At 37.5% G+C, this 14581-nt stretch overlaps 1 protein-coding gene across 1 annotated transcript in view; it reads right to left on the reverse strand.

Annotated features, from left to right (window-relative positions):
- The window catches only part of MARCHF5 (membrane associated ring-CH-type finger 5), a 61648-nt gene that overhangs the window by 10637 nt on the left and 36430 nt on the right, over nucleotides 1-14581 (reverse strand). The window contains exon 3 of the mRNA XM_043987662.1: nucleotides 496-626. Within this exon, the coding sequence (XP_043843597.1) occupies nucleotides 496-626 (131 nt within the window). The remainder of the gene's footprint in view (nucleotides 1-495; nucleotides 627-14581) is intronic.

Below are 14581 nucleotides of genomic sequence, written 5' to 3' on the forward strand. Positions count from 1 at the left end.
TGACTGGATTTGGTGACTGCATGAATGTGGTGGCTGGTTAGAAAGTCAAGTGTTGAGGTTACACTAGAAGAATGACTAGAAAAGTGGTGGTACCATTAAAAGAAAGAGAGACAAGACACTAGGCTTTGGAGGTGAGATGATAAAACAGATTTTAGTGATGCTGAACCTGAAGTGATATTAGGACATCCAAATGGAATTCTTTTACATAGGCAGTTAAGAGATTTGAGGCTTTTGAAAAAGAACTTTGGGAGTTACCTCAATTGAGATGATAGCTGAAGCTATGGAAGCAGATGAACTTTCAAAGGAGAATGAGACTGAAAAGCAAAGGGTTGAGGCCTGAGCCTTGGGGGAACTTTCACAGGAGGGCACATAATCTATCCCCTAACTGCTGATATATGCTGTTAAAACATCTTAACAATGATAAAAAAAAAATCTATTTATTAAATCTTAAGACAGCAAAAGGAATACTATAGAAAACTGAATAAAATGGTGAACCTGCATCACTGTCACAGCTCCATAAGTCACAGCAGTCCAATAGATAGAGCCAACCATTATTCCTGCTGCAGCAAATGGACAGGCTTTTGAGATCAGTCTATCTGCAAGATCCAAGACGTAAACAACTGGACCTATAAGAAGGAAAACAGACAAAGCTTCAAAATAAAAAAGGACCTTAAAGAGTATGAGGGGAAATTTAATAATTTTTGACATATACAGTATTTTCTAGAGGTCCAAATACATTTAAGGAACAGTGTTGTAAGACTTTAGAAGTATTATGGTAACCCTGATAGGAAGACAGATTTGAATACAGTATCAGAAATTCTCAATCATACAATTATTCATTTGCTAGTATATCTAAATTTGATGCCTAATTTCTGATTAATAGTCACTTTAGACTCTACTATTTAATCACTATTGCTGGGGACTATAGCATCAAGTATACTTCTCTGTCACAAGGTATATTTCCCTTCCACCTCTAATCACCTTTCCCATCTAATCACTCTGGTATTCCTAAGTAGGAATGGCTCCTCTATTCACTCTCTCTCCCTTCCTAGTTTCTGGTGATATTTAGATTCTTTGAAACTCTTAAGCTCACTTCACTCTGACTCTCCCCAGTATTTTCTTGACTGTAGCGTTGGAAAGAAATCTAGCAGGCAAATGCTTTTCATAGTTGTAAAGCTGATTTCTCTAAGGCTGATTTTCAAGAGGGGTTCATGAAAAAAGTTTGCAGGAGAAAACAGAGTGTATGTGGAACACAAATTATTCCCCAATAAACTTGCCTATGCTTTCTAGGATGGCATAAGTTTTTGTAGTACTCCAACAATATGCTACCATCCTATTTTTGCAAATTATGCTTTTCATTGTGTTTAATTTGGACATTCAAGGACATTCCCTTGAGAAGCTACATGAAAGGGCCAGACTTCAATGAACTCTCCTGCCTACAAGCCCAAGAAAATCCGACTCCAGTTTCTTGATCAAAATAGCACTGAAAAATTTCAGAATCAGTTCTAGAGGTGGTGGTACAGACAGGTACACAATATACCCTAAACCCTATATTTTCTAAGTACTTGAAGGTTTATGCCAAGAAACAAGGTGAAGTTTGCTAATAATCATGTTTATTAAGTACTTATTGTGTGGAAAAACCTGGTACTTGGGAAGTTTCAATGATTACATAAAGTGTAGGACCTGCCCTCTCGGAGCTTACAAACTAAAGGTGAAACTCACACACGGAAAAACTTGGCCAGAAACATAAAGTGACATAACAAAGCAATATGTCAATAAAACACTGATTGATAGAGCACTTCAGAGACAACTTACAGGTTAGATCTCTTGGCTTATAGCCTTGGGAGCCAGAAATGTAGCTAGTTCCTGTACACAGAAATGTAGCAATGTGCAAGGGAAAGAACATTAGATTAGGAATAAGTAGACCTGGTATGTAGTCAGTCCTAGCTCTGCCACTTAATAGCTATGTGATCCTCTCACAACTTTTCTGAGTTCCAGTTTTCTCATCTATAAAACTGTGATAATTCTATCTGTATTGGAAGGATTAAAAACCGAGTTAACTGTCGTAACAGAGCTATGTGAATTTAAAATAAGCTATGATGTATATGAAAACACCACATATAAGGTGGTATTGACTATATTGGGTTGTACTAAATGGGCCTACTAAAGCTTTTTTTTCTGGGTCACACATAATATTCCTAGAGTTCAAAGAAGTAACTACTAAAATGACCCAGTACTATCTATGAGCTAACAAAGCAAATCTTAAAGGGTATTCAGTACTGAAATTCAGGGCCATCCATTGTCGATTTTTGATGTATTTAAGCAAATTTATTCCTAATTATCAAGATACAATTAAAACCATGAAAGAAAATAACATTTAAAACAATGATAATAAAAGGGAATATAAGACTGAAGTACAGCTGGCACTCAAGTTTTAGTCTTTTTTAGTTTATTTTTAACATTTTGAGTTTCAAATTCTCTCTTTGCCTCTCACTCCTCCCCCACCCACTGAGAAAGCATGTAAAATGGTATCAATTACGTATGTAAAATGTAAAACATATTTCTATATTAGCCATATTGCAAAGATAAAGAAAGAAAAGTGAGAAAATTATACTTCAATTTTTACTCAGAGTTCATCAGTTTTCTCTCTGGAAGTAGATAGCATATTTTACATGAAGAATCCTTTGGAATTATCTTGGATCATTGTTACTGATCAGAACAGTCAATTTTTACAGTTGATCATCCTTGCAACCATTGTGTTACTGTGCACAATGACCTGGTTCTTAGTACACTTTGCATCAGTTCATATAGGTCTTCCCATGTTTTTTTCTGAAACTACCCCCTTCATTATTTCTTTTTCTTTTTTTTTTTTGGTGAGGCAATTGGGGTTAAGTGACTTGCCCAGGGTCACATAGGTAGTAAGTATTAAGTGTCTGAGGCCGAATTTGAACTCAGGTCCTCCTGACTCCAGGGCTGGTGCTCTATCCACTATGCCACCTAGTTGCCCCCATAGGTTTTTTTTTTTGGAGGGGGGGCAGGCAATTGGGGTCAAGTGACTTGCCCAGGGTCACACAGCTAGTATAAGTGTCTGAGGCTGGATTTGAACTCAGGTCTTCCTGAATCCAGGGCCGGTGCTCTATCCACTGAGCCACCTAGCTGCCCCTCCATCATTTCTTATAGCAAAACAGTGCTCCATCCCAATCATATGCAACAACTTGTTCAGTCATTCCCTAATTGATGAGCATCCCCTCAATTTCCAATTCTCTACCACCACAAAAAGTACTGTTAGAAATATTTTCATACAAAAACATCCTTTTCCTTTTTCTTTGATCACTTTGGGATACAGACCTTGTAGTGGTACTGCTGGATGAAAGGGTATATACAATTTTATAGCCCTTTGGGCAGAGTTCCAAATTGTTCTCCAGAATGACTGAACTAGTTCTTAACTTCACCAACAATTTATCAGTATACCTATTTTTCCTCAAACCCTTCAGCAATTGTCACTTCTGACAGGTGTTAAGTAGTATCTCAGAGTTGTTTTAATTTGCATTTCTTTAATTAATAGTAATTTAGGGGGCAGCTAGGTGGCACAGTGGATAGAGCACTGGCCCTGGAGTCAGGAGTACCTGAGTTCAAATCCAGCCTCAGATACTTAACACGTACTAGCTGTGTGACCCTGGGCAAGTCACTTAACCCAACTGCCTCACTAAAAAAAGTAATTTAGAGCATTTTTATGACTACTCAGATAGCTTTGCTTTCTTCTAAAAGCTATCTGTTCATATTCTTTGACCATTTATCAACTGGGGAATGTATCTTATTTTTAGAAATCTGACTCAGTTCCCTAGAAATCTGAGAAATGAGGTCTTTGTTAGAAAAATTTGATATTACTTTATTGTCTATGGTGCCTCTCAACAAAAAGGAGTTTCTTTTATTTAGATTATCTCTTTTATTTAGGTCTATTTATGCTTTGAGATCATGATTACTATCCCTGTCTTTTTTATTTCAGTGGAAGCATGATAGATTCTGCTCCAGCCCTTTATTTTAACTCTGTGTGTGTGTATTTCTGTTTCAAGTATGTCTCTTGTAAAAAAAATATATTATTGCATTCTGGTTTCTAATCCATTCTCCTTTCTGCTTCCATTTTATGGGTGAGCTCATCCCATTCACAGTTATGATTACAGTGTATTTTCCTCCATCCCATTTTCTTGTTTATCCATCCCCCATCTCTCTCTTTATCCTTCCCCTCCTTCAAAAGACTAGTTTGCTTCTTTTTTTTTTTTTTTTAAGTGAAGCAATTGGGGTTAAGTGACTTGCCCAGGCTCACACAGTCAGTAAGTGTTAAGTGTCTGAGGCCGGATTTGAACTCAGGTACTCCTGAATCCAGGGCCGGTGCTCTATCCACTACGCCACCTAGCTGCCCCGACTAGTTTGCTTCTTACCACTGCCTCCCTTAATACCTTGAATCACTGCCTCCTATCTCTTACCCCCTCCCCCAATTTCCCTATTGATTCAGATAGATTTCTATACCCAAATAATTGTATTTATTTATCCTTTTCACTTTGAACCAATTCCAATGAAAGGTTTAAGCATTACCCACCCCACCCTATTTCTCCCTCTACTATTAAAGCTCTTCCTTGCATGACTTTTTTATGTGAGAAAATCACCCCATTCTACCTCTCCCCTCCACCTCATCCCAGGGTATTCTTCTTTCTTCCTTTCTTTTTTTGGGGGGGAGAGGGAGAGAGATCATCCCAACATAACTGACTTACACGCCCTCTGTCTATATGTACTCCTAACTGTCCTAATAATGATAAAGTTCTTAGAAGTTACATGTATTATCTTTCCATATGTAATATAAACAGTTTAAACATATTAAATTCCTTTTGATTTCTCTTTCCTCTTTACCTTTTATTTTTTGAGGGCAATGAGGGTTAAGTGACTTGCCCAGGGTCACACAGCTAGTAAGTGTCAAGTGTCTGAGGCTGGATTTGAACTTAGGTCCTCCTCAATCTAGGGTCAGTGCTTTACCCACTGTGCCACCTAGCTGCCCCCGAAACATTTTTCTTTCAATCCAAATAAAAGATCTTATTGTGTGAATGCTACCTGGGATTTAAAGTTAAAGATCAACACTTACTAGCTGTGTGACCCTGGGCAAGTCACTTAACCCCAAATGCCTCACCCTCCCCCCCCCCCCCCCCCCCCCGGCCAAAAAAAGTTAATGATCTCTTCAGGAATAATCTCTGAGCCCCCAGGTTCACCGTTGCTAAGCAAGGATTTGGGTAGCTATTTTGATTGTAATCCACTGTTTTGGACGAAATAACTATTTTTTTCTTGTAGCATGGATAATCTCTCTCTCTCTCTTTTTTTTGCAGGGCAATGAGGATTAAGTGACTTGTCACACAGCTCGTAAGTGTCAAGTGTCTGAGGCTGGATTTGAACTCAGGTCCTCCTGAATCCAGGGCTAGTGCTTTATCCACTGCACCACCTAGCTGCTCCTGTAGCATAGATAATCAAGAGATGACTAAAGTACCTTTTCTTCAGAAGAATTCAGAAAGCTCTAACAAAATGAGCTCAAATACCTGTTGGCACAAGCAAGAAGCCCACCAAAAAACAAAGGAGAAAAACATGCCAATTCCTTGTCTCAGGTATTTTCTGTTCACTTGGAATGAATGGCTTCTTTAAAAACAACAACAACAACAACAACAACAACAAAACAGAGGAAAGAGGGTACAATGGAAAAGGCAATGTACTTTAGAGTCAGGGAAAGCCTATGTTCAAATCCTGCCTTTGACATTTACTAGGTATAGTACCTTGAACAGAACACTTCAAGTCTCAGGTTCCTCATTTGTAAAATGCAGATGATAATCTGTAGCACCTACTTTATAGGGCTATGAGAATGAAATAAAATAATATATAAAGTACTCTAAACCTTAAAGCACTATATAATTTTAATTACTTATTCTTCTCATGTCATAGACAAGGTAATAGAAATATGTCAGATCAGGAGAAAGAGTCAGTGTTTCTATGTTTCCCAGTCATTCCTTCTTTTCAGGCTATGTGCCTAAGTTTATTTTATGCACCCCACACCCCTGTATCCATTATCATCACCACTACCAATGACAGACTTCTGCCCCTAGATGAATAATTAATGTAAGACTAAGTTGATATTTAAAAGGAAGGAGGTAGCTAGGTGGCACAGTGGATAGAGCACTGGCCCTAAAGTCAAGAGGATCTGAGTTCAAATCTGACCTCAGACAACTAGTAGACCTGTTTGACCCTAGGGAAGTCACTTAACCCTGATTGCCTAAAATAAAATAAAATAAAAGGAATGCTGAATGCTCAGTAATATATCAATAAAATGGTGCGTATTGTTTGTTCCAGCTCTCCAATCCTGCTGCCTTCTGAGCCAATCGGCAGTATTCTAATAGTACTTTTTGTGCTTAGAACACTGTATTGGACATTGCAGGAGTTTAGGAAGGAGAAATCCTTATCCTTCCCAAACTTGCAACCTAATAAGCAGCACAAATAAATTCACCTACAACTTAGAGAGACATATATAAATACATAGAGACAACATGGCATAATGGATAGAGAGAGCACTGGATGAGGAAGAGCTGGCTTTGGAGTCTATTCCTGTCTTTGCATTAACTAGATATGTAACCTTGAGCAGGGCACCTCTCTGGGTTTCAGTTTCCTTGGCTGTAAAAAAATAAGTCGAATGCACTGGGTTATCTCTCAGGGTTTCCCCACCAGCTCTTAAAATAGCAGTGATAATCTATGGTTGAGTTGTCTGTTTACAAAAAGTGTACCTTCCTAGATTTGTTGGGAAAAGAAAATTCCTAGAGTAGAACTTAATTCAGTAAGTGCCTCACAAAATAATAACGAACAAAATTATTCTGGTTCCCCAATGTTCTTTTGAACATTCCAACTTTTTGCTAGGAGACCAACGACTAACTAGATATATATCAAAGTCCTCCAGCAGACACTATCACAATCCGTAGTTTTTCTTTGAATATCAACCTGAAAGGAACAGGTCATGACCTGTAGTCCAGTTCCAAAGTCTACAGGTCAGTTAATGCTTATATTCCTAGTCCTTTAATGACCTTAGAACTGCCCCAAAATTAAACTTTTCCTCCTTGATTTCCTTCTTTTTAGTTTGCCATTTCAGATGGAAATATTTGCCCCTTCAGCCTGCTGAGCCCTTTCACCATCGAGTCCATTCTAAAATTCTAATTTTTTATGAAGCCCTAACTTAATGAGGTGGGCTTCAGCTCCATCCTATCTGAACAAGCAAATATCACAATTGTCCCTTTATACACTACCCCCACCATAATGCACTTACCCCTTGGCTTGTACATAATGTTAGTACTTTAAGTTCTCGTTCAATGTTTGTTCAGTTGTCTGAATATCCTTTATGGCTGTCCATGTCAGCATCATCTTAGATTGTAAGCTCCCAGAGGGCAGGGCTCATGTCTGTTTAACTTGCTTTGTACCGTGCCTAGGACAGAACCATGTACAGATAGGTGCTTAATAAATGCTTTCTGATGATTGTAATTTGGCATGACTAGTTGGGGGCCCCTCCAGGACACAGCTCCTTTGGCATTTGGCATTTTATTTGGGCATACAGGCACCCTCCAGTGGGCACTGGAATATGTTAACTCAATGCCAAAGTGTGATAAGTGCTCTGTGGTAGGTATTTGACTATTAAAACAGATTTTAAGATAGGCAACAGCAATAAAATCCTAAGCCAATAAATTTGGGTTTTGCTTAAAAAATAAAATATCTCCAAAACCAATTAGGTTAACAGCTAATGTTATGGAACATTATGGGATTTATTCCCAGGTACAAGAATAGTTTCACCTCTTTCTCCTGTATTCTTCACTGTAGCAAGCACTAGATTTTGTGAAACTGAGGTACAATAACTAATATCAGCTTCAACTTTAAACATAATGCTTGCATTAATGATTATTCCATCTTTCTACAAGGACAGGGACATATTTTCCCCTCTGTACTATGGTCAAACTATAAGATATTTCGCTTATCAACCTGGAACTAAGTCATCAGATTATTAAACATGGCAAGAGGGGCTAAGTTCTTAACCAGAGTACAGAAAACTGTTTCATGGTTAACAATAATGTTGTAAAGGAGACCTATAATCCTCAAAGATAATAAAAATCTGCTGTTTACTGAGACAGCAAAGCTAAAGGTGATTAATAACTAAGCTAATAAACAATAATAAAGGCTCCAGGACAAAGCACAATGTCACCAACTCCACTTGTCCAAGCAGCTACATCCTCAGTGACTACAGTGTAGTTCATAATATCTCTTTACAAAATTGGTAAGGGAAAAACTGTGTCCAATCAAAATTCCCAAAATACATATGCTATACCACCAACTCAACTCAAGCACTTATTAAGCGCCTATTGTTTGCATGGTATTATACAAGGTATAATGGATGGGAAATACAAATGAAGTAGAAAACACTGGTCTCTGCCCTTGAGGAGCCTACAATCTAAGTTGGAGAGAAAAGACAAACATAAACAAAACTAGGACACAGTTCTAAGGCAATAATTAAGCAAAGTACAATGACTGCATAGTATAATCCATAAGCAAGGAAAGCATCTTGGAAGAAGTCTTAACTTGAACCGTGGAATGTGCTGATACCAGTATAGAGAATTCCAGATGGCAAGGATAAGATATTGGCAAAGCAAAGCTAAAAAGTATATGGATGTTGGAGGAGGGATATTTAGGAATAGTGAAAAATTAAGTAATTAGTTTGGGTAGGTAAAGGAGAGACTGAGAATAGATGTCAGGCTTTTAAATTATTTTGGCAACATGAGAAGCATTAGACAGCTGTTTTGTAGGTTATTAAGGAAATGAGAGGGTATCTTTCACTCTTCTCCTCCCCTTCAGTTCTCATAGCCAATAGGTAATCAAGTCTTGCTGTGGATTTCAACGCACATTTTCCACATCCATCTTCATTACTATGTGCCTGAACTACTTCAATGATGTCTTCCCTAAAAGGTTTCTCTACACACTTTCCTTTATCTGATTAGTCCTTTATACCACTGCCAGAATAAGCTCTCTCAAACAAAGATGTAATCATGAGGCCATAGCTAAAAAATCTTTAGTATTCCTCAATTAATGATTGAATTAAAGTCCAACTTTTGGCATTCCAGGCCCTGTACAACTGATGCCACTCTGCCTTTAGAGCTTCATTTCCTATTATTCTCTTGTAAGTATTTTATATTTGAGCCAAACTAGTCTCTTCTTTTTTCCTTCCAATGTACCATGGACCCTCATGCCTGTAAGTAACTGCTTGTGAAAATTTTCTCTATTTTTGGTCGGGATAATTTTCTGTTACTTAATCCTTAAAAATCCCATCCTTAGAAATCCTGAGCATCACCACCTCCATGAAACCTCCTCTGATCCTCTTCTGGGCCAATAAAGACCTTTTCTCTTGGACCTCACACAGTACTTTAAAAAAAAAATACTTCTGTTTGTATTCAGATACCATCATTTCTTTCTCTGTAGATGAATTGCATTTTTTTAAAGTTTTCAACATTTATTTTTATAAGATTTCTCGTTGTGATGAGCAGAACCAGAAAAACATTGTGCACAGTGTCATCAACATTGATATGTTGATGTACTGTGATGGACTATATTCTTCTCACCAATGCAGTGGTACAGAAGAGTTCCAGGGAACTCATGATAGAAGAGGATCTCCAAATCCAGGAAAAACAAACTGTGGAGTATAGATGCTGAATGAACCATACTATTTCTTTTGTTTTTGGTGCTGATGTTTTTCTCTTTTGAGGTTTTTCGTCATTGCTCTGATTATTCTCTTATAACATGACTAATGCAGAAATATGTTTCATGTTATTATGTGAATGTATGTATGTATGCATGTATGTATATATATATATATATATAAAAATATAAAAAACACCTATGTCAGATTACCTGCTGTCTAGGGGAGAGGGGAGGGAGCAGAGGGAGGGAGAAAAATCTGAAATTGGAAAGCTTGTATAAACAAAACTTGAGAACTATCTTTACATGTAACGGGGAAAAAAAATAAAATACTTTATTAATTTAAAAAAACAAACAAACAAACAAGATTTCTCATTTCAAATTTTTCTCCCTCCCTGCCCTCCCAAAGACAGCAAGTAATCTGATATAGGTTATATATGTACAATAACATTAAACATATTTCTGTATGAGTCATGTTATAAGAGAAGAATCAGAGCAAAAAGGAAAAACCTCAAAAAAGAAAAACAACAGCACCAAAACCAAAAGAAATAGTATGGTTCAATCTGCATCCATATTCCACAGTTCTTGTTTTTTTTTTTCCCTCTGGATTTGGAGCGCATTTTCCATCATGAGTCCTTTGGAACTATCTTGGACCATTGTATTGCTGAGAAGAGTCAAGTCTATCACAGTTGATCAACACATAATGTTGATGATACTGCTCACACAGTACTTTTGCAATTTTAAAATGTATTTATCACATAATTGCACATATTATGCCAATGTATGTTTGTCAATGATGCCTTATATGTCTGATTAATAAATGAATAAAAATGGTATTTTAAATAAGTCTTTTAGTGTACAAGATGAGATGAGGTAAAAGAAACTAACATCAATTAAACAATAAACACTTCATACTTGAGGCTGGTCACTGTCTACCTCAGTTCCCTCATCTATAAAATGAGAATAATAATAGCACCCGCCTCCCAGGGTTGTTGTGAAGATAAAATGAGATATTTGTAAAGTACTTTGCAAACTTTAAAGTGTTTTATAAATGCTAGTTGTTTCTCTCTCACACACACGCACACACACACACACGCGCACACACACGCACACACACACATACTTTCTCTCTTTTACTTTTGTATCTACTAATATAAAAAACACAAAGGAATAAAAATGATGACAAAGTCCCTGCTCTTAGGGAATTAATTTAACATGGAAGAAATCATCTAGAAATCTGTAATTAATAAAATTCCTTAAAGGTCTCCCTGAATCTTCAAGCAAAGGGTAGATGACCACTGTGAGATAGGAAAATGGTGCAGTGGATGGAATACTGGATTTTTTGAATCGTGAAGGCCTGTGTTCAAATCTTTTTTTTTTTCCCCTAATGTGTATCACTCTTAGAAGATCCATTCATAAAATGCTCTCCACATCCAGAAAAAGAACTATGGAGTCTGAATACAGATCGAAGCATAGTATTTTCTTTTCTTTTTTTAAATTCATCCATTTATTTATTTTCCAGGGCAATGAGGGTTAAGTGACTTGCCCAAGGTCATACAGCTAGTAAGTGTCAAGTGGCTGAGGTTGGATTTGAACTCAGGTCCTCCTGAATCCAGGACCGGTGCTTTATCCATTGCGCTACCTAGCTGCCCTTGAAGCATAGTATTTTCACTTTATTTTTTGTTTTTTCTTTCTTGTGGTTTTCCCTTTTGTTCTGATTCTTCTTTCACAACATGACTAATGTGGAAATGTTTAATGTGATTGTATATACATAACCTATATCAGACTGCTTGCTGTCTCAGGGAGGGGGAAAGAAGGAGAAAAATTTGGAACTCAAATCTTACAAAAATGATTGTTGAAAACTATCTTTATATGTCATTGAGAAAAAAACACCATTAAGTGGGAAAAAAAGAAGTATACATTTATATGGTATAAACAATGGACAGAAGCAATGCTGCAGGATAGAAACATGTCCAGGTCCTTTCCCTCTGCTTTCAATATAATTAATCTCCTTCCTAAAGGCCATGCCATCTCATCTCTGGATCTCTGACATCCTAACCCCATACATTCCTTTTCTTTTCTTTTTTTTTGCAGGGCAATGAGGGTTAAGTGACTTGCCCAGGGTCACACAGCTAATGTCAAGTGTCTGAGGCTGGATTTGAACTCAGGTCCTCCTGAATCCAGGGCTGGTGCTTTATCCACTGCGCCACCTAGCTGCCCCCGCCCCATACATTATTTTTAAATATTTATTTATTTATTTATTTATTGCGGGGCAATGGGGGTTAAGTGACTTGCCCAGGGTCACACAGCTAGTAAGTGTCTGAGGCCAGATTTGAACTCAGGTACTCCTGAATCTAGGGCCGGTGCTTTATCTACTGCGCCACCTAGCTGCCCCCTACCCATACATTATTTTTACCAGATGCCCCAATTGCCTCACACATCCCTTTTCTCCTGAGCCAAGATACTGCTCACAGGGGCACAAGACTCTCTAAAAGTCTCAACTTTCCAGAATAAACCCATCATTCTCAAAGATAAACAGGACCCCTAAAGGAGTATTTAATGTGCTCTGTCCTCCCTCCCCCATGTTCCCATCTCTGAGACTCAGTCTCTCCTTTCTCTGACCCTCCCATTCTTCTCTAGCAGAAAGGTGAGAGAGAAACCACTTTGTTTCACTCTTTACCCATACATCTAGTAGAAGGGCATTACCTGACTTATCTCCTCTCCATGTACCTCACTGCAATTCATTCCTGTGAAACACACTAATTCACCTCTAGTGGAATCAGGGTAATTATACTTCAGTCCTGCTCTATCTTCAGTTTTCCTGTTTTTTGTTTTTTTTTTTTAAAGTTCTGCTTATATCTTTAACCCTTTAAGTCCTTTTAAAATCACTCGAACCCTTTTTGTTCTTTCTTTGGAGGGCAGGGGGCTCCAGCCAGACCTTCTATTTAAGGAGGGCATCTAGGCTACCATCTCATTTCCCACCAGATTGTATTCATCCCTCTGCCCATTATGCCCCTACCGCTACCCCTTTAATTTCCTTTATGTATTCTTTTCTTCATTAGAATGTAAACTTCTTGAGAGCAGGGACTTTCTTTTTGCTTGTATTTGTATTCTCAGTGCTTGGCACAGTGTCTGGCACATAATAAGCACTTAATAAATGCTTCTTGACTAAATGAAAAACATACACAATCTAAATCTAAACCTTTCAAACATGAGTTAATTGATTCCATTACTCATTCTTTCTTGCTAGTTGCGTTTATTCACTTAGCTTCAATTTCTACTGTGTTGTATGCTTATTAATCAAATAGTCTACTTGGGCCTATTTTTGGATAGGAGGATCTGAGTTCAAATCCAGCCTCAGACACTTGACACTTACTAGCTTTGTGACCTTGGGCAAGTCACTTAACCCCAACTGCTTCACCCCCCCCCAAATAGTTGCTTTGACATATCAAATTAATGTGGTTTTAAAAAATATTGTCCTTTGTTTAACTTTTGCTGAATTTTCCTTCAATCTCTCTTTCACTTCTTTAGAAAAATTCATAACTTTGGATTAATTTTTTCCCTACATTTAATTGAGTTTAATTTTGCATTAAGAGCTCCAAGTTCTGGAATACATTAATTCATTGTGTATTATTTCATTTATAGATGTCATATCTCTTTTGAACCACTCGGATGTTTCTTGTTATTATTCTATGGTTTTTTCGAGTTTAGACATTAATTCCCTTTCCTTTGTATTATAATATTTGTTTAGAGCTTTATATTCTCTTTGAGGATATATATGCTTCTTTCTAGAAAGCCTCTCTTGATTTATCTGTTTTTCCACTGGGCTTTTATTGAAGTTTTTTTTCCTCTTGAAATATTTGGTGTTTTGAGTTTTAAAAAAAACTTTTATATTCCCATCACTCATTTTTAGTCCTTTACCCTTTACTGGTGGAAATATGTTGGAAGATTAGGCTGCAAGGCTGCCTCACTTTCTTTCATGGGTATAAAGAGTTTGTCAAACTGAGTCCCTGCCTGGAGTAGTCTCTGCTGGGTTTCTGTCCCCCTTTTTTTAGGCCCAATGCTTAGCTGCCATTCTTGGCATCCTGCCCCAATCTTCCCTCTGCTTTCTTTTCATACTTGGTTAGGTTGAATCAGCATCTACTGTTTTTCTTAGAGTGGGGAGAAGGTGTCAAGTGAAATGTTGCAGGCAGTTTCTACAAAAAGCATCAAAATGGTTCCATACAAACTTGTGCTTGTTAGTTTGTGATGTTACCAATCACAGAAGCTAGTGGAGGAGATGTGATAAATGATGCTTACTGGAGTTCTGTCTTCTTTCTCCTGTGGATCTAGCTTTAATTTCTCTTTATCTCTGCTTATTCTGGAGGAAAACTGAAGTGGTTTAGAGAAAGTGACTAATTTGACATCTTTCTGGTTTCATGACCTCAGAATCAAAGAGTATTAAAGATCATCCAGTATAATCTCCTCATTTTACCAAAGAAGGTACTAGACCCAGAGAAGTTAAATCATTGGCTCAAGGTCAAACAGCAAGTCAGTAGTTAAGTGTGTACTAGAAAAGTAGGCAAAGATGGGGCAGTTTGGACAAAAGGTCTCCCAAGGAATCAAGAATGTTTTTTTTAAACAGGTTTCTATGTGCTTTAAAAAAAAGTAACAAGCAGCCTTAGAATTTACAGCCACACAAAAGCACGCAGCTGACCCCAGTACTAGATCATCTCTAGGGTATTTCCCAGCTCTAAAAGGAAAATTCAGTGATCCTGATTCCAGTCTAGTGTGACTTCCATTGCATCATAAAGAATTGGGAAGAGGTTAGTGCAAGATATTCTGGGAGCCA

The sequence above is a fragment of the Dromiciops gliroides genome, chromosome 2 (assembly GCF_019393635.1).
Source record: "Dromiciops gliroides isolate mDroGli1 chromosome 2, mDroGli1.pri, whole genome shotgun sequence".
NCBI classification, from domain to species: domain Eukaryota; kingdom Metazoa; phylum Chordata; class Mammalia; order Microbiotheria; family Microbiotheriidae; genus Dromiciops; species Dromiciops gliroides.